The sequence below is a fragment of the Cinclus cinclus genome, chromosome 14 (assembly GCF_963662255.1).
Source record: "Cinclus cinclus chromosome 14, bCinCin1.1, whole genome shotgun sequence".
In the NCBI taxonomy this organism is placed as follows: Eukaryota; Metazoa; Chordata; class Aves; order Passeriformes; family Cinclidae; genus Cinclus; species Cinclus cinclus.
In genome coordinates, this window is record NC_085059.1 from 1,777,543 (window position 1) to 1,801,743 (window position 24,201).

The 24,201-nt window shown below is 46.6% G+C and overlaps 2 protein-coding genes across 5 annotated transcripts in view; one reads left to right on the plus strand and one right to left on the minus strand.

The window, feature by feature from the left end:
* The window catches only part of CTNNA1 (catenin alpha 1), a 100,218-nt gene that overhangs the window by 35,354 nt on the left and 40,663 nt on the right, over positions 1-24,201 (plus strand). For all 4 annotated transcript variants that reach the window (XM_062501853.1, XM_062501854.1, XM_062501856.1 and 1 more), the window contains exons 7-8: positions 17,158-17,238; positions 17,993-18,145. In XM_062501853.1, coding sequence (XP_062357837.1) covers positions 17,158-17,238; positions 17,993-18,145 — 234 coding nt within the window. The remainder of the gene's footprint in view (positions 1-17,157; positions 17,239-17,992; positions 18,146-24,201) is intronic.
* On the minus strand, positions 7,725-14,613 carry LRRTM2 (leucine rich repeat transmembrane neuronal 2). Its single transcript, XM_062502179.1, has 2 exons — positions 14,541-14,613; positions 7,725-9,277 (listed from the first exon to the last, which is right to left on the minus strand). Exons 1-2 carry the CDS (start codon positions 14,611-14,613, stop codon positions 7,725-7,727), a joined length of 1,626 nt encoding a protein of 541 aa, XP_062358163.1.

The following is a 24,201-nucleotide window of genomic DNA, read 5'->3' on the forward strand; positions in this document are numbered from 1 at the left end:
GTTACATTGGTTTAAAATTGGGTTTAACTCAAGGGATGTTCCCATCTGGTCATGGGTCAGCTTCTTGCTCCTGGTTTTTATGGTCAAATGATTTTTGTGTGTGTTTAACTCCTGTCCTTTTAGAAAACTTAGAAGAAAAAGTCAATGTGGATTAAAACCTGAAGAGCTGAAATAGGATTTGGTTACCGGTCAGCCCAGAAAGGTTTGCTCAGTGCCCTTGGCAGCCAAACCTCTGGAGCTATCCATCACAGAAGGAAACACAGAGCTGTGCTCATGAGACACTTGGAATTTCTTTTGTTTCACAGAATCACAGAATGGTTTGGATGGGAAGGGACCTTTAAAAGCCACCCTAGTCCAACCCCCTGCAATGAGCAGGAACAGCTTCAATAGATCAGGTCAGCTTGGCCTGGAGTGTTTGCAGGGAAGGGGCATCCACCACCTCTCTGGGTAACTGTCACAGGGCTTCACCACCCTCACTCTAAAGAAATTGCTTCCAAAGTAAGGCCCAGAGCATGTGAATCCTATGTCAAATATGGCAAATAGAGCTTTAACTCAGGATAATAAAATCCTCATGGTAGTGAAATTGTTGATTAGGTGACAATGATTTTGTAAAGCTTTTCCTTAGGAACAGATTAGAGAAAATACTGACATCAGGGTTTTGTGGTGGGTGAACACTCTCACTGAGGCCTGTCCCTTAGCCTGGACATTCACTGGAGGAGGGAGCCAGCATTTCCCAGTGCTGTAGCTTTCAGTTCATTTGTGCAATCCTCTCCAGTCAAATTCTTGAATCTCAATTTTTTTGCAGTTGTCTTAACAGAGCCTACTTTTAAAAGTAAGTTGCTAGTGATGTTGACATTTCCTTGTTCCTAATTGGATTTAAAGGTTTTGCATAATGTATTCAAGAATACTGGTTCCTCTCTTAGGTGTGTTACCTTTGCTTGTGAGAACAACTGGGTTTGTAGTTGAGAGATGCTTTTGCTTGTAAAATTAGTCTCTGAGAGTTTAACAAAATAGATATATCATGTGCTGCTTTGAAGTATTAGAAGGATTTGAGAGGCAGTTTGCCAACTGACATTTAAAACCCTTGAGAACTTGTTCCAGCCAAACCTTTTGATAAAAAAGTAAATGCAGCTACGGCTTAGTTACTAAAATGATTTTAGCTGGCAGTTCAGTGCATGTAATCATCTTGGAACATCCTGGAACTTGTTCTTTTGCTCAGTTCTCGATCACAGCTTTTGGGCTGTGTCTGTGAACCTGTCACCTCTCAAACAATCCTTCAGGTAAAGAACTCTTCTTGTACCAGGAATGTTTTTGGGACCCTTCCTGAAGGGCTGTGGCTCAGAGCTGGTGGGATGTCTCACCATGGGACACCTCTGAGCCTTTCAAACTCTTTGTCCTTACCACACTCTGGGCAGGACATTCCCATTGGAAATGACAGCTCCTGGCTGGCACAGTGACCCACAGGTGGCCCTGGAGGTGTCCCAGGGAACACCCAGGGGCAGAGCTTGGCTTTGGTTTGGTTTTCACTCCGATCCTGCTTATTCTGTTTTTGTTAGTCAGGGCACACCTGGTTTGGAAAGAGCCTGTGCAGCCCTGCTCACTGTGCTCCAACAGTGGATTGGAAGAGGTTGGATTTTGCTCCCTGTGGTCCAACAGGAGGTTGGATTTTGCTCCCTGTGGTCCAACAGGAGGTTGGATTTTGCTCCCTGTGGTCCAACAGGAGGGGCTGGGTTTGCTGTGACTCTGGCAAATGGCCCAAACCTGACTCTCCTGCTTGGGACAGTGGGTGCAGACTGCTTTTAGCATACCATGGAAGAGTGAGCTTTTGACACCTCTGCTTGAAAATGGAGGAAGAAAGAGGCAAATTCAGTTTTACAGTATACATAATTTTAATAACAAAATGCTTCTGTACACTGCACTTGATTTACTCCATTACTCACACCCCCTCCCACCAGAAGTTGGCTCTTGAAACGTAATTTAAACACAATGCATATAGGACTCTGTAATCTTGGGTTGCTAAGCTGGTAGAATAGTTCACTTATTAGTGTTTTCATTAGTAAAAAGAAAAATGGGGTGGGTTTTGGTTGGCTTTTTACAAAGGAGTGGTTAGGAGATGGCAGGTGTAGCTTCTCAGTGCTTACACACTGGTGTACAACCTGCTTACACACTGGTGTACAACAGTGTTTCACCCCATCTGAGGCCTGATTATGCCCCTCAAAGCTTCTGGTACCTTTCCCTAGATGCCTCTCAGAAGATTTTTACACAAGATGTGAAATGCTGAATTTCCAGCTGATTCTGAAATTATCTCTAAGCATCCTGCTAACGTGGTGCCTTAAAAAGCTAAGCCCAGCACCAATTTTAGCATCTGGGACATTTGCAGTGGAGGAAGGTGTGGGGAAGGAGGAGCTGCTGTCTTTGGTTTCTGTTGTTTCCTTGCTTGTTCCTTTTTGGGGGGGAGTAGAAGTACTGTATCCCCCTCTGAACTTAAATAATTTTAATGGAAAACTTCATAAGAAAGATGAAATTCAGCTCCTGGGTAAGTTTCATAGGTCTGAACAGATGGATTTTGATAGCTACACAGATCACAAAATTAAATCAACTTTATTTCCATTAAAGTAGTACAGAAATTATCTTAGACACATTAAAAATAAGTGTGTAGTGCAGATTTCTGGTTGAAAGCTGTGGGATGTTTCTGATTTTACAAGGTAGCAATAGGGCCCTGTCTTGTAAGGGGGTAATGGGACAGAAGCTCGGATTTACATCGGGCTGATCACTGAAAAATTGGATCATTTCTGCTTGGGGGAGAAGCAAACAAAACCAAACACTGATGGAGCAGCATTCATTCTGTTTCCATCTGATAGGGAACGGGAGCTCAGAGCAGAGGAACTCTTCAGCTGCAGCCTGAACACTCACCCATTTCACCCTTCATCGAGTAATTTTTACTTGTGTGCATTTAAACACTGATCTAATGCAGAGAGACTAACTGGGAGCATTAATTCAGCCTGTTCCAGGAGAATGACTCAAAACCTGAACTTGTGCTGCTGGGTCTGCATTTCACTGACACGAGGAGGGGGAGCAGGGGGAGCTGCCTGGAGATCAGTGAGGATGGGATGAAGACCTCAAAAGCAGTGCAAGAAATTGTCTTTCTAAAAGACCCAGAGACCTCTGAGGTTGTGCGTGAAGGTGTTGAAGCACCTGTAAAGCAGTGTGGGATCTGTACAAACCGAGAGATGCTGTTTGGGGAGGGCAGGTTAACAAGCTCCAGCCATCAGCCAGTGCTGAAACACAATTAATTTAAACCAAATCATCGTGCTTCTTGTTCCATCAACAAAATAAATCAGGGACTGCTGAGTAGCACAATTATTCCTATGCCCTCCTTGCCTGGAAGAGTCACAAGCAATTGTGAATGGAAGACAGTAACTTTAAAATAAAAAATATTAACAGCCTGTGGCCGTGTCCTTGTGCAGAGCGATGGCTCTGCCTGGTGCCTGCTGTCCCTCCACAGGGAATTCAGGTTGACTTCCCTGCTACTGTTTGACATTCTGTGAGTTTTATGATACCTGTTACCCTAAATGCAATGTTTGCTGAATTGCTTTGCTTACGCCTGGAACCTGGCAATAAATGGGTTTGGAAATAGCAGATGTAAAGCATGGCATTTGGGAGCTTGGCTGTGGATTAGTGAGGAGCACAGAGAGGGAAGGGGAACGGTGCTGGGCTGTGCCTGCTGCCCTCCTGCTCTGCTGTCTGCAAGCTAAGTACTGCAGGACCAGTGGAAACTGGGAGTGCTGCTGGGAGGGAGAACTTGGGTGCTTGGAGAGGCACCGGAACAGCTTTAATGCTTGGAAAGTGGCCATGAGTGTAGGGATGGAGAGGAGGGTTAAATCCAGCATTGCTGGAGAATGTCTTTGCTCATAAAGATGGGGTGGGACAGAGCCGGGCTCTTGGGAAAGCACCTCTGGAGGAACCTCAGCTCCTCATCAGCTTCTTGTTCCGTGTGGAAGACTGAGGTGGGACCCCTTGAGCTGTGTGACAGCCAGGGTTTCTGCAGGACAGGGTGGGATTGCCTCCTGTCACTTGTCAGGGGTGACATCTCATGGGGGTGGCAACACAGCCACATTATTTGGCTGCCGGGATAATTAACGAGCTCAGTGATCACTTTGTCTGTGCTGGTACCCTGCAGCTGGAGGTGGAAGTCATCCCCAGACTCCCAGAGCTGACCTGTGCCAGGCACTGAAGGGGGAGCCGGGCAGGGACAATGCCCACTCAGTGCCCACTCACCTGCTCCTAGAGCGGCATCCTGGGCCTCGGGAGAGCTGTGAACACTCAGTTATGGGAAGGAGCAAAGCAAACCTTCCTGCAGTTAGCTAAATACCCCTGGGCACCAGTATGGGTTGGTATTTCTCAGCTTAGCTCTGGCCTTCTGCCTCACGTGGGATTTAATCATCCACAATTTCTGCTCTTTGTCCACCTACCCCACAGGACTTTTTTGTAGTTAAAAGCAGTAATTAATTTCCCAGAACAGGTGTAAATGGACTCATCTTAGTATTAACAGTAACAAGAGTTCAAATATATCTCTATGGATATCCATTAGGCTTCAGCAGATCTCCTTCCGTTAAAGTACAGAGTCAAGGGAAGTAAACAAAATACTGGTTTTATAATAAGGGCACTGTATGTAAAAGTAAAATGATGCAAATTAATATCTTCAAAACCAGCAATTGAAAAACCTTTATGTAAAATCTTAACAGAAGTTACTTATCTTGCTATAATTGCCTTGGACAAATTCATCTCACAAGAAAACATCAAACTGTTGTATAATTGCACCCTAAATACCTCACTAAGTGGTAATACAGAGAGAAAAGCAGAGTGACATAGCAAACAGATTTTTATGAGGTGGTTTTTCTGTTTAAAAAGTTTGCAGGATAGTTTAGTACATCACAATTAGCATACTATAATTATGGATTTGGTCAAGGTATGGCAACACTGTGAGGAATTTCATTTCTTCATTGGGGTGTGCTGGTAATTGTTTAACACTGCAGCATTGGACACAACACGTTTTTTAGTTATACATACATGTATATATATATATAAAATAATTCTCCATCCCGCTGAATCTTTTAGCTTTGGTTAGATGTTTACAATATTTGAGCAGTTGATTTAAAAATAATGTAATCCTTTGCAGACCCCCCACCCCCCCACCCTCGTGGCATCTGAGTACCACCATCACTGCATAGATCTGCAAATATTTACATATAATTCCATAATAGAGTATAAATAGCAATATGGTACTTCTGGCTAAAGAAACCAAATTACCCCTTAGAATGAGGTGTGTGTGTGTATATATTTATATATGATTTTTTTAAAAAGTCATAGTAGTTTAGATTCTGTCCCATATCGAGTAAGAAAAAAACATTTTTCAGTGAACTATTCTATAAACTAATCATATTCTCCTAACTTATCAGAAGGGGTCTTTTTTTATCTTGAATTTTGGAAGAGGAGGACAAGTGAGAGCTTATATTACAGGGGCTAATTCTGTCTCCAGAGAAACCAGTGGAGTTAGTGCATGAAAATAGCTTCCCAGTGAGAGGAAGCCTCAGCTGGGGGGGCAGCAGGGGGACAAAGAGAGGCTTCTTCCTTCCTTCCTTCCTTTCTCCCTTCCCTCTTCTCCCTAACCTCGCTGTTGATATTTGCTTTTAATTAAGAGAACCTTGCATTAAGGGTATTTACACATGAAAAGGTGTTGAAATGCTGTTTGTTCAACGTCATTAAGTAATTAGCCTGAATTCATGAAAAGCATCATCAAGTGAAACCAGGGAGCCAAGGACTGAACGTACTTAATATTTCCAATCTAATATTTCCAGTCTAATATTTCCAATTGATGCCAGCATGCTGAGCCTCCCTAAGGAAGGTGCAGTGCCAATCTGGGGGCACAAGGAGGGCTGTCCTGCTCCTGGGGAGTGTGTGCCCACGTGTGTGTGCCCATCCTGTTCCCATGTGTGAGTGTGTGTGCCCATGTGTGTTTGCCCATCCTGTTCCCATGTGTGAGTGTGTGTGCCCATGTGTGTGTGCCCATCCTGCTCCTGTGTGTGTGCCCGTCCTGTTCCCATGTGTGAGTGTGTGTGCCCATGTGTGTGTGCCCATCCTGCTCCTGTGTGTGTGCCTGTCCTGTTCCCATGTGTGAGTGTGTGTGCCCATGTGTGTGTGCCTATTCTGTTCCCATGTGTGAATGTGTGTGCCCATGTGTGTGTGCCCGTCCTGCTCCTATGTGTGTGTGTGCCCATCCTGCTCCTATGTGTGTGTGTGCCCGTGTGTGTGCCCGTGTGTGTGTGCCTATCTTGCTCCTGTGTGTGTGCCCATGTGTGTGTACCCATCCTGTTCCTATGTGTGTGTGTGCCCGTGTGTGTGCCCGTCCTGCTCCTGTGTGTGTGTGCCCGTGTGTGTGCCCATCCTGCTCCTATGTGTGTGTGTGCCCGTGTGTGTGTGCCCATCCTGCTCCTATGTGTGTGTGTGCCCGTGTGTGCCTGTCCTGCTCCTATGTGTGTGTGTGTGCCCATGGGTGTGTGCCCATCCTGCTCCTATGTGTGTGTGTGCCCGTGTGTGTGTGCCTGTCTTGCTCCTGTGTGTGTGTGTGCCCGTGTATGTGTGCCCATCCTGCTCCTGTGTGTGTGTGTGCCCGTGTATGTGTGCCCATCCTGCTCCTGTGTGTGTGTGTGCCCGTGTGTGTGCCTGTCCTGCTCCTATGTGTGTGTGTGTGCCCGTGTGTGTGCCTATCCTGCTCCTATGTGTGTGTGTGCCCATGTGTGTGTGCCCATCCTGCTCCTGTGTGTGTGTGTGCCCGTGTATGTGTGCCCATCCTGCTCCTGTGTGTGTGTGTGCCCGTGTGTGTGCCTGTCCTGCTCCTATGTGTGTGAGTGTGTGCCCATGTGTGTGTGCCCGTCCTGCTCCTGGAGAGTGTGTGCCCATCCTGCCCAGGTCTCTGTGTGTGCCCATCCTGCTTGGGGCTGTGTGTGTGTGCCCATGTGAACTGCTCCTTCCCGTGCCTGCCGTCCCTTTCAGCAAGCCGAGCCACAAGCATGCACAGAACAAAACTATATTTCAGATAAATTCAACCCAATGCACTGAAATTCCCACCTGCACCTTTGCTGCTCTTTATTCCTTTTTTTTTCTTTCTTTTTTTTTTTCTTTTGTATTCCCTCCCTTCCCTTACTGGAATGAAATGCTCAGAGGAGGAAAAACCTTCCTCCCTGGCTGCCCTTAAAGTGCCCGGAGCCAGCTGCAGTGTTTGGGATCCTCCAGCTGCAGTGGAACAAACAGAGCGCACGTCCCCCACTGATCCCTGCACACAAATCCAGCCTGCTTCCCCTCGGACTGTTTGCAGGAGAAAAAGTAGAATATGGAGACTCGGGTATAAATGTTTACACACAGTCATATAATTACATAACATTAAACATTTTACATAGCTTGAGGTGAGCATCTCTTTAGACTTTTAAACAGTAGGAGTGCAAGTTTAATGTAATCATTGCTTCTTTAACACTGAAAATATTATGGATTTATTTTTCTTAAAAAAAACTTAAAAATACTGCACCACTCCATAAACAATGTTTCCATTAAGTAGATTGGAAAATTAGGCTTTATGTCAACATTTGTAAAAATTAGAATCTGATGTAGGTCCCTACAATTTTAAAGTAGGTTACTTATCTGATTTACTTTGTGGTGGGCTGTAGGAATTATACTTCACATTCTTTATAGGGCAGCTGCTGGCACTTGCACTGTCCGTAGCCATTGATGATGATGAAGGGTCCTTCGTGGGTGGGTTCGTACTCGTTATAGGGTCCTTGGTCTGACATATTGGCCATGTGCAGCCGCGTTTGGGATCGGAGCTGCCTGTGGTTTTGAATCATTGAGCACTGCCTAATTCTTCTGAGTGTGGGAGGGCAGCACTTCCTGGAGATGAACACTATAAAAATGATAAAAAAGAAAGAAAACAATAAAGCCATTGTTCCTGTAATTACCCTCTGAGTGAAGATGGCATTGTTTGGCTCTGGGAACTGTTCTTCGGTGGTAACGACCATGCCTGCCGTAGTTGGAATCTCTTTGTCTCCCACATGGAAATGAGAGGAGCTGATTCTTTTAGTGAACTCAGTAGTTGGAGCTGTGTACGACGACGTTGTAGCCACGGGGGTAACCACAGTCGATAAATTCCAGCAAAGCTGAAAACCATACACTGCATCCAGAATATCCTCTCCCTGGGTGTGGTCGGGGCTGTGGCAGAGGATGGAGTGCTCCCACCGACCTTGGAAGCCACTCAACCATGTGGCCAAAGCGCAGATCTTAGGGCTGCATTCCCACAGATTGCCAGAGAGGCCCACGGTGGTGAGGGATGTCAGCGAGCTCAGGATCTTGGAATCCAGAGTGGTGAGCTTGTTGTTATCCATGAGGAGGATTTTAAGGTTAGGCATAGTTTCAAAGACGGTGAGGTCAATGGCTTTGATTTCGTTTCCAGTCAAATCGAGCTTTGCTAAGGTGCCCCAGGTCCACTCCATCCCACATGTCAAGTTGCTAATTTTGTTCCACTGCAAGAAGAGCGTGTGCAGGCTGCTCAGCCGGAGGAAGTGAGCAAAATTAATCTTTGTCAGCTGGTTGTGCTCGAGGTGAAGCTCCCTCAGCTTGATTAATCCCGCAAATCCATTGCGAGCCAAACTTCGCAGGCGGTTTGTGCTCAGATCCAGGAATTCCAGGCTACGACAGTCCCAGAACAGGCGGACCGGGATGGTCCGCAGGGAGTTGGATCGCAAGTGCAAGGTCTGTAGCTTGCGAAGGCCGTAGAAGAGCTCGGGGTGCAGAGAGGATAACTGATTAAAAGAGAGGTCCAAATTCTGCAGGTTAAGCAGCTGGCTAAAAGTTGTGTTTGGCAAATGAAAGATTTTGTTGGAACTTAAGACTAATTCCTTAAGTTTATATAGTCCTTGAAAAGAATCTTCTCTGACTGTTGCAATTTGATTATGATCTAAGTGAAGCCAAGTAAGTTGACTGAAGCTTGCAAATTGATCCCTTTCAAGTTCAGAAATATAATTGTGCCTCAGTGACAAACCTAGCGAGCCCTTTTCAGTGGTGTTTGGCACTGAGTGAAACCCCTGAGAGTCACAGTAAAAGAGCAGCTTCTCACAGCGACATTTTGGTGGACAAGCCATGCCCGAGGCAGGCAGCATTTTTAAAACCATACTCATTGCATATAGTGCTGCCAGCATACGAGCCCCTAATGGCCACTTGAAATGTAAGCCTGCAGAATATAATTTAGGAAAACAACAAGATAGGATAGCCTTATCAGTACACTTGGAACATCACGGTGGAAGATTTCACTGCAGATAACATTGCCATGCATTTCCAACAAGCTAATTCTAAATGCAAGAAACAACTTACTACGACAAAGCGAATACTTGGACATTACACTTAGGAGGAGGCTTTATCTCGATTACGGGGGGTTACAGCGGCACTATCGGAAAACATTTTTTTCATAAGGTTCAGTGCAGAGCAATCAGCTTTAGCATCTTAACTGCTCCTTTAAAGCAGAGCCGTCATTCATTATACAAGGAACAGAGAAACGCAGAACTTACCCATTCTTTTGAGTACATTGGAGGGTGCATTCAGTCGTAGTTTGAGACTCAACGCCGTGAGTCTGTGAAAGGCTCTAATGTGAGACAGCCTTGAATAATTGACTGGGTTTAGTGTCCTTTGATATCAGTGCAAAATCCACGATGTTCTCTTGGAATATTCCTTTTGAAATTGCTGCCTTGATCTCCTCTGACAGGTCTGCAATTTTTAAATCTTAAGACAAGTTTTCGTCCTCCGTGGCTGCTCAGCTGGTTAATTGAAGCTCACGTTTTCCTTTTCCGCAGCTGTGGCTTCCTTTAGTCCGAACTTGTTGATGGCAGATGGGTGGCTTATTGCTGAGAGAAGCTCCTGTAGTAGCATGAGTGCATTTACTGAAAAGCTTTTCAGGGAAGCGGCACAAGAATGGATTTGCTTATGCGCTGCGACCACACAGGGCTCTATATAGGCTGACGTCACCGGGTGACGTTCCTTTTGTTTGGGTTTTCCAGAAGCTTTGCTGTTTTAAAGCACTGTGCTGCATGCTGTGATCGAGTTAAAGACCACTGATAGAGGGGGAAAAATCAGCGGCAGGAGTCCCTCGTCCCCGCAGCAGAAGCAGCAGGAGGGACTGGCAGCACCCTGCTCCCCCCACATCTGCACCAGCTCTGCTCGGCTGGGGTTAAAAGCAGCACAGAGCCGCGGGTAGAAGAGCCCGAGTGCTGCCTGCTCCCACTTCTCTGCTCAGTCTTTCTGCACCAAAGGAACTTTCAGAGGCAAAAGGCCCAGAGTTTGAATAGAGGATGCTGGTCAGCACCGGCTTTATGGAGGTGAGAGGGATTGGGCAGCTCAGAGCTCCGTGTGCCAGCTGTGTGCTACTGTGCTCCCTGCAGAAGTGCAGAGAGCAGTGCTGGAGCTGGAGTGTCAGAAAGTGCAGCCCAGGAGCAGGGCAGAGGAGTGAGAGCTTCAAGCCAGGAGAAATTTCTGGAAAAAGCAAAGCTTGCGTTGGGGCACAGGAAAAATTTAATTGGAATCCAGCTTGACAGCGTGCGGTTATGAAACTAGAAAATCTGTTTTCTCCTCCTAAACGGTGGCTTTTGTACTTGCTTTTTCCTGGGCACTGGAGAGCAGGGAGGAAATGGTGAGATTGGCATTTCCAGTCAGGCTCAGAGCGGTGCCAGGGCTTCCTCGTGGTCACCCACAATGTTCCCCCCAGAGAGGGGGGGGACACCACCTCCAGGAGCCCCTGGCTGCAGGCTGGGTCTGTAGCAGCTGTTCTGTGGGTTTAGGGCTGCAGAGCTGTGCCCCTGCAGAGCTGGGTGTGCTCTCCAGCCTCGCTGGGCTCTGGCCAGAGCGTGCACACACAGCCAGGAGGAGGACAGTGGGCTCTTTGGGCTGTTTGCTTGCTTTAAAGGTTCATTGCCCCATTATTCAGAGCAGCCTTTCCTCTGGGACAGCTGGTGCTGAGACGTAAATGACCAAAGGTTTCATTGACATTTTTATATGTTTTCAGGATGCAGGTAAAGCCTCAGGAGCCATTGCTCTGGTTGTAGCTTGATGTGGGTGCAGCAGGGGGATGTTGGTTTCCTGCTCCAGGCAACTTGGATAAGCTTTTTGTTTTGTTTTGTTTTGTTTTCAGCTTGAGATACAAAGCAATAATGTAGAGGAGGCACTTGAAAATGTTTGCTGTGTAGCAGTGAGGTATCACCTCTAACCTGCAAGATCTGGAATGAGCCAAAAATAACAAATTTCCCATGATGGTGGAGCAAGATGAATTGAATTGTGTCAAAAGAAGGGTTTATAATAAAATGGCTGTTTATCTTTTTTTAAAAGTGTTGGTTCCTTGGAGGTCCTTGCTTAAACCAAGACCTGCTATTCTCTGCCTTCTTCTCTCTTGGCTGTCCTGTGGTGGAATGGTGACACTGCCTCTGGTGCTTCCTTTCTGGGATGGGCAGACTCAAGGGGAGCACTGAGTGGAAAGTAAAGGGATAGAGAAGGTGAACACACAAGAATAAAATCTCAAAAAAAGCTAAAGCAAAACAAATTAACCCTGCCCTGAACCCATCTGGAGACTAACTGTCTTTAATGATTAAGCAAATTAGGAAATGTTAGATAAATTCCTTAAATTGCTCCGCCATAGTAAATGTTTTCACATTTGCTCCAGTGTGAAAGAAATAGATGCAAGGGAATTACATAAACCTATTGAAAGAGAGTCTCCTTGTTTGATGTTCAGTGTAGGAAGAGCTCAGGCTCAGCTCCAGCTGTCCAGTGGAACCACAGCTCTGAAGTTCTTGGAGCAGCTCTGTGCATCACCCTGATCCCAGTTGTTGCTTTGAATTCTAATAACGTTTCAATATGTTACCATAACATTTAACAACAGCATTCCAAAGGGTGTAATTTGAGGTCAACTCTTAGCCCTCCCCAGGGCTCTTCCCCTCTTACCAGGAGACTGAAATTAGGTATTGTTGGAAACATTTTGCTTTTTTGCATCAATATCTGCTGGTAGGTTCCTCCCACGTTAGGATTGTGTAATTTGGCACAGAGTTAAGAGTTAATGTTCAAACACGGTGAGTTGCTCCTTTTCTGAAGCTCTCCATTCTTTGGCCCTTAACCAAACAAGGGCTATTTAGCACCTTGCCAGCGAGTTTCCTGTTTAGGAAACTGTTAACACGAACTTTATGGGCGCTTTTCTTAGCAAAACATGTTTTTATGTGCACTTGCTGTGAAATAACAGTTATTACCACAAGTGTGCATCTCAGTCTCCAAAGTCTGGAACGCCGCAGTGACATTCACATTGTTCCTGGGGAGCTGCCTGGGGTGTCAAGGTGCAACAGGCTGGGAATAAACCCCCAGAAAACTCATGGAAATGCGCTTCTTCTGAGGCTGGAAACTCATTGCCCAGCATGAAAAACCATGTCTGGTGGCACCTGGGTACTTCTGCCCCAGCAGGAGCTTTGTGGCAGCCTGAACCCTCCCAGGCAGCGTGGACAGGGAAACTGGCAGGAATAAGCTTGCTAGGACCAGATAACCCTTTTGGGGGCTTCTCACCTACCCCAGTCCTGGAGCAGCAGCACAACTGGTTTTCCTGCTAAACCCATGTGCTGGCAAAGTAGAACTGCACCCTGAGGCGAGCGTTGTCATTTAGTTAGGCTGACATCTTGTGGAAGCCTTCCTAGTGTATTAAGAACAGCACACAAGCTAATTTTACTGGATGGAGACGTGGGGTCCTGGAAGGTGCAAGCCCTGGAGCTGCAGGTGAGAGTGCAGTAGTTGGGACATGCAGCCCATGTGCACAGCAGCCAGCTCACCCCTCTGCCTGCAGGAAGGGCACTGGGAAGTGTCAGCACCTCAGGGACCACGGGAGGGTTTGTTGGTTTTGGCCGGAAGGTTGTGTTGGTGCTGCGAGGCAGGAGGTGAGCAGGGACGTGTGGCTGGAGTGTCACCGTGTCACTTGGAGTCACTGCCCTGGGAGGGGACACCTGGGCCAGAGGCACGTCAGAGATGTGCCAGGGCTTCAGGCCAGCTGCAGGGAGCTTTGGGGAGGGCGGTGGGAGGGATGAGCACTGGAGGTTGGGTGTCCTTGTCTTCATGGGCAAAGGGCACGTGTGGTGGCACAGCGTGGTGGCTGTCACCTCCCTGCCCAGCAGCTCTCTGCACCTGGCACTGGTTGCACATTGTAATTCCTCCTTGTACCAGGGTGAGTGCAGAGCCACCCTTCCCCTGGCAGTGCTGTGGCACGGCCAGCTGGCCGGGGGACAGTGCAGGCAGCTTCACTGTCATTCAGGTTCTTGCTGGGCCCTGCACCATGCCATGCAGCCCATTTGTGCTGATCTGTGGGCTGGCTGTGGGACACTCCTTCCTGCAGCAAGCCAGGGCACAGTCCTGGATGTGAGAACACTGCTGGAATTGGTGTGGGTCACGGATCAGTGCTCACACTGCCTGGCCTGGAATCAGCCCTGCTTTGTCTGGAATTTGTTGGCAGCCCTGCTGTCACAGTGATGGAGGGCTGTGCATGGCTGTCCTCTGGAATTAGGCTGGGTGGCAAAGCAAAGCCAAGCATGGGACAAAATGCAGCTGAGCACTGCTGTCCCATGTGCCCTGGCAGCAGAGCTGAGAGGTGGCACAGTGACAGCAGTGCCTGCCCAAGGGAGCCGTGCACAGCACTCACCTGTCCCTTACTCAGCCCTGTCATTAACCTGGTGTACTGACAGCCCAGAAGTCAATTCACAGGCACCTGAAGCAGAAACCTCTCTGCCAAGCATCCTTTCTGGGTGGTTGTGGTGGAGGGTGGCAGGTGGGACAGGGTGGCTCTCAACAGTGGCACATCTGGCTCACATCTGGGTGCTGATTTGGGAGGGAGCATGCTGGGCTCTGCAGGGATGGTGTGAGCTGGTGCTGAGCAGGAGGCACTTCTCTCTCAGTACCTCTGTGGGCTCAGCTTAATCCAAACTGATGATGAACCTTTAAGATTAACAGCAGATGTTTGGGATATACAGCTACAAAAACATATCTTTGAGTGGCTGGTTAGAGCACATGCTCTGCTGATCCTGGTGGAATGCACCACCACCACCATGCTCCTGTACCTCTATAAATCAGTCAGGATTTGATTTTAACCTCCACAGCTGTAGGAAAGGCTTGGGTCTGTCTTTTGCTTGTCAGAATTCAGATAGCACACCCACAGCAGGAAGGCTTTGTGACAGAAATGGGGATTCTGTTCCCCTCCCTGCGTACAAATCCCCTTTCTTTGCTTTGAGCATTGAAAAAAGCCCCGCTGGGGATGGTGGTGTGAGCTGGGACTGCAGGGACGTGACAGGGAATGTTTGTGGTGCTCTGCAAGCAGGGCAGCAATGCTGGGGGAGGAGCAGAGATGAGGGGGGTGGGGGAAACGAGCGATTTTTGACATCAATTCTATCCTTTTTGATAAAGATCTGATTTAATTTAAAGTAAATTTGTACCGTGGCTAAATTTATTATCCATGATACCGGTCAGAGTCAGGATATCATGCTGCAGAATGATTGGCATGGTCATCATGACCCTATTAAATCTACTGAATCTATTAGCTGCTCGCTGGCTGCGGGGTTTGTGATTCCCTCAGCAGAGTTTTGTGATGAATATCTAAAAATCCTATTAGAAATCTGAATATTTGGGCTTCACTCCTGTGAGTCCTCCCAGTCCCGTGGATGCAGGAGCTGCTGGCTGGGCTGCCTTGTGCTGCTGGGTCATTAGCTGGCTCCTCAGTGAAGGTTCACACCAGACATGAGGACAAGTTTTTAATGCTCAGGCTAATTGGTTAGTGGAACAAATTACCCAGAAGAGCTAAACTGGCACTTGGAGCCTTTAAAACATGATTTGTTACTTGAGAGAGGGAGCCCAGCTCAAACAGGACTTTGGGATCAGTGGGTAAAATTCCTGAGGTGTGTGTGAGCCTGGCCAAAGTGCCAGTGCTGTGGTTCTGTGTCCTCAGCATGGTTCTGTGCCCAGGAGGGTTTGTGCTGCCACGGGCTGTCCAGGTTTTCATGTGGGGTTTGGTTTGGCCCCACAGTGTTTGTGGGGCAGGGAAACACTGTTTATTATACAGGGAAAAAAGGTCAGGAAACTTCAGTGGGGCAAAACTCGACATAGTTGTGTCCAGGACCTTAGCTGGAATTGGCTGTGATGGTTTAAGGTGTCACTGGCAGCAGGGTGTCTGTAGCCACCGAGGTGTCCTGAGTCTGTCCTGCTCTGCCCCCACTCAGCCCTAATGAAGGGTCCCAATTAGTGACTCTGTGTGCTAAATCACCAGAGCTAAATTAGCAGGGTGCTTTATCCTGCAGCCTTCTGAAGTCAGTTCTGGTCATGCTTTTGACAAGTTGTGCATGCCAGCAAGGTGGAAATAAACTGGAGATGCCTTCCTAAAATCTAGTGGGGTTGGGTTCTGCAGCTCCTTCTGTGCTAGGACGTGGTGTAGTTTCATAGGAACGGATCATCAGTGAGGAATCAGTGCTGCTCAGGCTGTAATATGCTTTTTGGGGTGTTTTGCATAGTGGTCCATTAGTGGAAGCCATCTCTTGGTTTTCCTTTCATCCAAAAGGCATCTGGTGCTGTGCACCGAGGTTGTTGTGGGCTATGAAGGCAGGGACAGCAAAGTGGAATTGATGGGTGGCCTCGCCTCAAATCCGTGCTCCTGCTTCTTGTTAAAATGGTAATGTGGGAGCACCCGAGGAGAAGTGAAATGGCACTTCTTGGAACAGCTGAATGTTTGGCTTTCTGCATAATAGATGAGCACGTATCTTAGATCCAAACATATTCCTGGGAAAAAACCCTGGTGTGTGGGGAGGGTACTGTGGGTTCAGGGAAACGGTCACGTTGCCATGGGTAAAGAAGGGTGAAACATCAGGAGGGGAAGCAGCTGCCCCTGCAGGTTGGTGTCTGGGAGCAGCTTGTGGCTGGGGCAGTGCCTGGTGGCAGATTCTGGGGTCACAGTCCCCCGTCCCCCACAGGTGCCAGCCCTGCCCGCTGCCACCAGCATGCCAGGGACAGAGCCATTGCTCAGGGAGCCTTGTCTGTCACATCCCCTGAGCAAGGCAACAGCAAAGTTTTGGGTAAATCAGTGCATTAATCTTCACTTTATTTAGAGCCTTCAGCTTTGATTTTTGAATGTAGAGCAAAGAAGGGCTGGTGCCAGGGCTGCTGAAGGCTTGGTGGTGTCACAGCGAGCTCCTGGGTCTAGCTTCAGTCACTTTTCAGTTACCTTTTGTGATGAGAATCAAATAACTTGATCATGGCAGTGACAAATCTTCGATAATTCATTACACTCTAATGACATTACAACATCCTGACTCCCTCCTCCCCATTTTTCATTTCTGCTGTAGAGTGGACTTGATGTTTTAGATTCAAGGCTGTTCATCCAGATATTTCACACCAGCCTGTCACCTGGAGAATTGATACCTGGCATACCCTCACTGCAGCACTGCTAAATGGTTTTGCTTCTCAACTGGATAATTATATTGATTGTGGCTTAGGACTTCAGAAATTGGACTGTGGTTGAATAGTGTTTTTTGAAACCCTAATATAAGCTATATTAAAGAGAAAAATCTCCCAGAAAAAACAGACCACCACCACCACTGTTTTCTGTGGCTCTTAATTTGATGGGAAGGAGGATATTTTTGACCCAGTGGAAAAGGAAACCCTGATGGAAAAGTGAAGCTGCCCCTGCTGCCTGGCTCTTTGGCCTCTCTAACAGGGCTCAGGCAAAATGTGCTGGATCAAACCTTGGCAGCTCCCCATGGGTGGGCCTGGAGCCTCACTTGAAATGTTGACTTTCTTATCCAATAAATGGCTTATAAGGATTTGACTTTTGATTCTGGGTTTTTGACTGCCTGCTCAGGAGAAGTGCTATGTGATCCCTGGGGTGGGGTGTGGTGGGAGCAGTGACTGCATTATTGGGGAGGTGGAGACTCTCCTGCCAGCATGCAGAATGACTTCACAAACCTCAAAAACGGAAAAAAAAACGAAAGTTACCATGTACTTGAAATGAATAACAACTGGTTTAACGTGGAGACCCTGTTGACCTGTTTGTGTGCTGTTTCTCAGGCTGGCCGCAAGGAAAGGAGTGATGCCCTGAACTCTGCCATTGATAAAATGACCAAGAAGACCAGAGACCTGCGCAGGCAGGTGAGGAATGGGCACAGACAGACCCCAGAAAAACCAGTCTGGGGATTTGTTTCTACTGGGCACTGGGTTTGCTGGCCTGTCTTCAGTGAATTAAAAGGCAGGAACTTCCAGTGGGAAGCATGGGGTGGGAATGTAATTCCCTGTTAATTCCCTGTGTGGTACAGATGTTGGAGTCTTAATCATCCTCATGGCAAGAGAGATTTAAAAACTCAACCAAACCCTCCCAAAAAACCCAACTTTCACTTTGAAGATAATCAGTGATATTTTATAATTCTGGTGTTGTTCATCTCAATCTGTTTTATTTGAGAGCTATATTTATGTAGCATCAGCCTTTTGTCTGTTTGGTTTTAAAGCAATATATTCCCATTTTTGAGTAAGCAAGAATATAGATCAGGTTTGTTGAAAAATGTTTTTATTCTAGCAGAAAAATAAAACAGTTAAATCAGTGTGTTGTTTAATCAGCTCAGAGAAAGCAGCAAATTTACTCAGACAAAACCAATATGAGCTGCTAAATCAATATTTGTGGCCAAACTGGTGACTTGCACTTCTATAACTAATCCATTTTTTAAGGAGATTTAATTTAAATTGAAGCAAGAAGTGTGTAGACAAGATTTTGTGCAGGGAAAGCCTTGGTCACACAAAGGAAAAAGGATCAATGACAAAAGTAGTTTAAGCTTTACGTATTAATACAGTAAGAGGGAAACAGCAGTGGAACACTACTGAGGAAAAACTCATTCTTTTATTTTTATTTTAGCTCCGCAAAGCTGTTATGGACCATGTTTCAGACTCTTTTCTGGAAACAAATGTTCCTCTTTTAGTATTGATTGAAGCTGCCAAGAATGGGAATGAGAAAGAAGTTAAAGAATATGCCCAGGTTTTCCGTGAACATGCCAACAAATTGATTGAGGTAAGATGGTACAAATTAAAATTTAATTGTTGCTAGTTAAATTAAGGCAAGACTAGGCAAAACAGGTTTTTCAATTCTGTTGAAGCACAAGGCAAATTCTGTAATAAATTCCCTTTTAAATTTTTATTTGAATTAACTTAAACACAGTTTAATACTTAAAAATTGAAAATGTAAGCTTATCAAAAGGAGCTGTTAAATAACCCATGCAGTTGTGGATATTACAAAGTGAGTATATGATGAAGGTTTTGTTACTTGGAGGTGGTCACTTGGAGTAAGGGAGACCAGGGCATGATTGTCCTGCTGGATAGTTTGACACATGGCTTTGAGGCCTGGAGGGTTTTTCTTTCCAGTAAAATCCCACAAATACAAACAGGCATTTTGTGTGAAGGCTTTCAGGATGAAGAGCTGCTCGTGTGTGTAAAGAGCAAACAGAGCACTTGGAGTGACAACACAATTGACCCCTGCCACTCCTCTGTAAGGAAAACACAAAGGCTCTCCAGCTGGTGAACTGCAGAGCTCTGACTGGGGGGACAGCCAGGTTAACTGGGACCAGCCTGTCTGAACTGGAATCAGGGAATCACTGAGGTTGGAAAAGCCCTCCCAGCCCATGGAGTCCCAGCTGTGCCTCATCCCCACCTTGTCCCAGCCCAGAGCACTCAGTGCCACCTCCAGGAGTTCCTGGGACACCCCCAGGGATGGGCACCCCAAACCTCCCTGGGCAGTTCCAATCCCTGAGCACCCTTTCCATGGAGAAATTCCTGCTGCTGTCCACCCTGAGCTCCCCTGACCCAGCCTGAGGCTGTTTCTTGTTACCTGGGAGAAGAGACTGAGCCTCACCTGGCTGTTCCTCTTGTCAGGGAGTTGCTTTCAGGATCATTAGTGCCCTGCTGAGGGGAGCAGATTTCCATGGGGGGTGTGTGCAGCTCCAGAGCCTGCCCCTGTTCATGGACCCACCTTGGGATTCTCAGCCCCTTGCCACCACCTTTGTGAGATGATGCTGAATGGCAAGAAACAAACAGCTGTAGGTGTTGTTGATGAAACATTCCACTAGGAGCAAGCTTTAAAAACTCCTCCTGTGCTCTCCCATGCTTTGAGGCTCTGGCTGGTTGTGTTTGACCTCAGCAGCTCCCAGGGAACTTCATGTGTTTGGTAATGGAGTCCAGGTGTCTCCAAGGCTTGTGGGGAGTACTCACACAGCTGGGCAGATTTAAATTGCTCAAGAATAAGACTGATCAGACATCAGTAAAGGAAGCTTCTGACCTGCACAATGTATTTTTCGTAGGGTTCTGAGTGCACTTTGCAGCTGCTCCACAGTCCAGGGTGCAGGAAGTTTGTCCAGCTCTTTAGAGCTGCTGTCTAAGCAATGAAAATCTTTTAATTCCTTGAAGACATTCATTTTTCTCTCTTGGCTTGTCATGTTTCAGCATCAGTGCTGTCCTCCTAGAGCTGCAAAGTTATTCTAATCTAAATTTTAAGTGACTGACGTTCCACATGCAAAGCAGCATGTGGAAGTAAGGCAGGGCTGCTGTGCCCTGCCTTGGCAGCAGGATACAGCCTTAGGAACACTTTGAAGTGGGTTTGGTCTAAAGCCTCCCCTCTTCATGTTGCAAGCCTGATTTATCTAGAAAATTATTTTTAGGGCTTGTTTACAAGGAGAAGTTGAATCGTGTAACAATAGCAGTGCCTCTTCTGCCAAAGTTCTGCTACCTCCTCTGCAGATGTGTGGAATTTATTGGCATAATTAGGAAGAAGTAATGGTGCTGCTCTGTCCCTGAGCTTCTCCCCAGCCCTTGCCAGGTGAGCCCTTTCCTTCCTTTCCCTTCAGGAGCTGTGTCCCACCAGAGAAGCCACAGTTCCATCCTCACTGGTCCTGGCCCTACCTGGTGTGCAAATGCTAGGCTGCAGAGGAGTTTTCCAGAGCCTTTGTATAGCCACACTCTCTTGTCTTCCAAGGACTATTCCCCTGAAAGTAGACATTCAGCAATATTTTTGACTGACATCAAGAGGTTCTGCTAAAATGATATGCTGCTGCAACAGCTTTTTGAAGGCTTGGTTATTGCTTTTGCTGTCTGAAATGTAACTGTAGTTGTAGAGTTGTAGCATGATGTAGATGGTGTATAAAGCTCTTCCCTGAATGGAGATGGATTCATGTGTATACACTTAGCTTGGACAGAAAGGAATAGTGCTCCTGCAGAGTCCTGTCCTGAGGGGCAGGAGAGCCACCAGAGCTGTATGGGATGTCAGATTCACTGTGCAGGAAGATGGGTTGGGGTGGGTTGCACTTGGAATGTCTTGTGCCTCTGCCAGAATGGAGAAGGATGTTTGCCAGTTCCCTTATGGTCCTGCTCTTGGGCAGCAAACTCAGGAGAAGCAGCAAAAGGTTGGGTAAGAGCAGAGCTGAAGATGTTTTGCCCTGTGAGATGGGCAGTGATTGCTTCAGGGGAATGAGTGTGCAGGGAGTTTACCAGAACTAATACTATCACAGATGCTGCTGGGCAACTCAGGACACCAAATGTGCCCAAACAGCTGCAGCAGAGGGTGGAGCTGTGCTGTAGCATCATGGCCTGGCTTCTCCTCCTCCTCCTCCTCCTCCTTCTCCTCCTTCTCCTTCTCCTTCTCCTTCTCCTTCTCCTTCTCCTTCTCCTTCTCCTTCTCCTTCTCCTTCTCCTTCTCCTTCTCCTTCTCCTTCTCCTTCTCCTTCTCCTTCTCCTTCTCCTTCTCCTTCTCCTTCTCCTTCTCCTTCTCCTCCTTTCCCCTTCCCCTCCCATGCTGAGTGAGGGCAGGACATGTGCAGGAGGTTGTGCTCTGCCCTGGGAGCTCAGCACATCCCCTGTGCATTGCTGCCAGGGTTTGCTCCATGGGTTGATGCCCCTGTGTCTGTGAACTGGAGGAGTCAGCCCCCTATGGATATATAATGACATATCTTTAGTTTATTTTGTTTTTCACACTAAACTGTGGCGGGTGCTGGCCAGACAGGAGTGGCAGTGGTGGTTCTGCCCTGCCTCAGCACAGGGAGTTCTTGCTCCTGCAGTGCAGAGCTGTTTATGGCCCCTCCAAGCACCCATAAAGACATGCAAGCACATGATTTGGGTAATTTCCTTTTGAAGTGTTCCCTTCTTGGCAGCACAACACTGTCTGCTTTTATGGTTCCTAATGTCCAGGCTGCCAAATTTGACCAAAAGGTGCAATAACCACAAAAAGCTGATCTGCCTGCTGGGTCTGTATCTTCTAGAGAACCCATACCAAGAGCATCCCAAAGGGCTCCCATCTAATTTGTTTCCCACGTAGTAAAATCCTAACCCTTTTATCCTGCCTTCTGAAAACTGAGTAACAGTAAAAGAGTAGAATGAGCCTTGTCTCAGTTGAATAATACGTTGCAAAGATAGCTTTCAAAATTGCTCTGTGCTAACAGACCATTAACTCTGGCTAGATTTGGTTAAAGGAGTTTAATTCAGGAATTGAGATGCCAATTTCAATGTTACACACAAGGGAAACAGAAAGGACAGCATTTGGGGAGCCAGCCTAACAAAAAGTGAAATTCACTTGTAAACTACGGGAGTCTTCCCAATTTGCAGGTTGTGAACTGCTGACTCCATTCCAATGGTTTTTGTCCCACTGGGTGAGGTAGCCTTGGCTGTCCAGCCTGACTTTGCTCTTGGGGAAGGACCGCTTGGCACTGGCATCCTTGGAGTGGCTGTTCCTCCCCAGGAGTGCCAGGGCTGTCCTGCAGCATGGTGCCCATCCCAGTAATGTCACTGAGCTGGCTCTTTGTGCCTGCCAGGCTTTGAGCAGTGTTCGTGCTGAGCTGCCTTTGTGCTGCTCGCCAGGGATGCTCTTGCAAAGGGAAAAAGCCAGACATGTTCAACAGAAGCCTTTGCCATGCTGCTGAATGCTTTAGAATAGTGAAAATCAGCTTGTCCATTTGTCACTGGTTACACTGGGAGACACTGTAACTCTGCGTGGTTTTAATGGAAAAGTTTTACAGACTTTAAGAAAATAGGAGGTAAAAGGTGAATAAGGACAGAGTCCAGGTCGAAGTCCTCCAGTTTGCTTGCTGAAGAATATTTTGGAGTTTGTAATTCCTTAAAAAGAACAAATGATCTCTTCTTCCTCTGGAACCCACTGCCCTTGTGTCAAATGTTTTTCTCAACTTAAATTTTATTTATAAGTTGTCTTCTTACCACAAGAAATATTGGTAAGACCAAGGAGGCAAAAGCTCTCAGTGGTGTTTCATAAGCATTGATTTTTTTTCTAATTGCCTTAAGTTATCTGAAAAGACTGCTCTGTGCCTTTTTTTAATGCACTGGGTTGCATCTTGCATATGGAGTGATGATTTTCTCATTTTCAGTGAAACCCATGAACAGATGCAGACGGCAAATTTATTTGCTTGGAAAGAATCACATTTGGGCACTTGCAGCTCCATAAGCTTTCTGTAGCCTCTTGCTCTGACATTTCCCCCTTCTGTTGCCCTCACTGTCCAGCTCAATGTCCTGGAGTCATTCTTCAGTCTAAAATCTAAAAATACCCCACTCCCAAAGCCTGAAGCCTTGCACACTTGCTATGTTTTTCTTGCAATTATCCTGATTTGCTCAGACTTGCAGCCTGTATGTTCTTTGGAGACTCTCAACAGCTGCAGGTTTTTTACATGTGAAAGGATTTTTAAAACGTGAAGTGGATAAAACATAGCTTGGATTTCAGATGAAATCTGGATTTTAGACTGAAGGCACAGTGAAGGTCTTGAAAAGCTGAGGCTTGGCTGTCCCCTGTTCATTGTCACCTGGGCATGGCCAGGTAGCATTTATTGCAAACAAAGCATGGAATGGAAGAATCCAGCAGATCCAGGAGTCAGTCTGCTCTGACAAAATTATCCTTTGTGTCTATCAGCACCCCATGATTTCCAGGGTTTCCACAGAGTTTTCCAAACCTCTTTGGGGGTAGCTTTGCCCATCCTTGCAGTGCTGTCCCCTCCTGCCTGCCAGCACAGGGGTCAGTCAGTGCTGCCAGGCAGGGATGAGTCCTGGGGAACAAGACAAGCACTTGGCACCCAGCTCAGGTATTGACTTGGAGTGTTTTTCTGAATTTTATTAAATCTCAAAACCCAGCATTTTCCAGACTAGGGTCATTACCAAGGTACCTCAGCACCTATTTTTCCAGTACTCTCATTTGCAGAAGGAAAAATATCTGCCAACTCAGGTTTGTCTTTTATTGCTTTTATTTTTAAGGTAATTTTGTAATACAAGGGAAATGTCCTTGCAGTGTGGTCTGGAGAAGAGAGGCAGAGTTATTTCCCGTTTAAAATGGAGACCAAAATGAGCAAAATGTCTCTTCCAAAGCACAAGCACGTTTTCTGTAATTTGTCTATAGATAGCCTTGGCAGCAATTTAAAACTAATGACTCCAATAAATGACCAGTGTAACTCCAATGTGCCCTCTGAAGTCTGACACTCCTCAACAGCCAATGCACTTTCCTTGTAAGTTCATTTTATTAGTCAACTAATTCATAAATAAATGAAATTCTTCTCGTAGAACATGCTTTCCTTACATTCATAATCAGAAAAGCAGGAAAGCCTCAGCAGAAAAATGTTCCTACATTTTTCAACAAAACTGGATATACAAATTTAATACATCATACATAAGTAAAGGCAAGTGACCTTTTAATAGGATAACTTCTGTTCTTGTAGGGTTATTTTTTGAGGCCAATCTTCTAATGCTACACCAAATAATGTATGAAAGGGTCTGTAGGGTGCTGGTAGAGTTTAAAAATTATGTTGGAAGAGAAATAGGAGACTTCAGGGTAATCTTTCTGTCCAGATTTCATTGGGAGTGCACATGGGCAAGCAGGGCCACAACAGTGAAGCTGATGGAAGAGATGAAGGAGTTGAATCCTCACAGATCTGGCAGGGACTGGGCTGCCTGGAGACAATTTTTCTCTTTGGAAATCCTCGTGGTTTGCTGCTGCTCCTGGAGGAGAGGCATTCCTGCCACACTTCAGCCACAGGGACAGTCACCTTGCACCTCTGTGCACACCTGGGCCAAGGCACATGTGGAGGGGGTAGA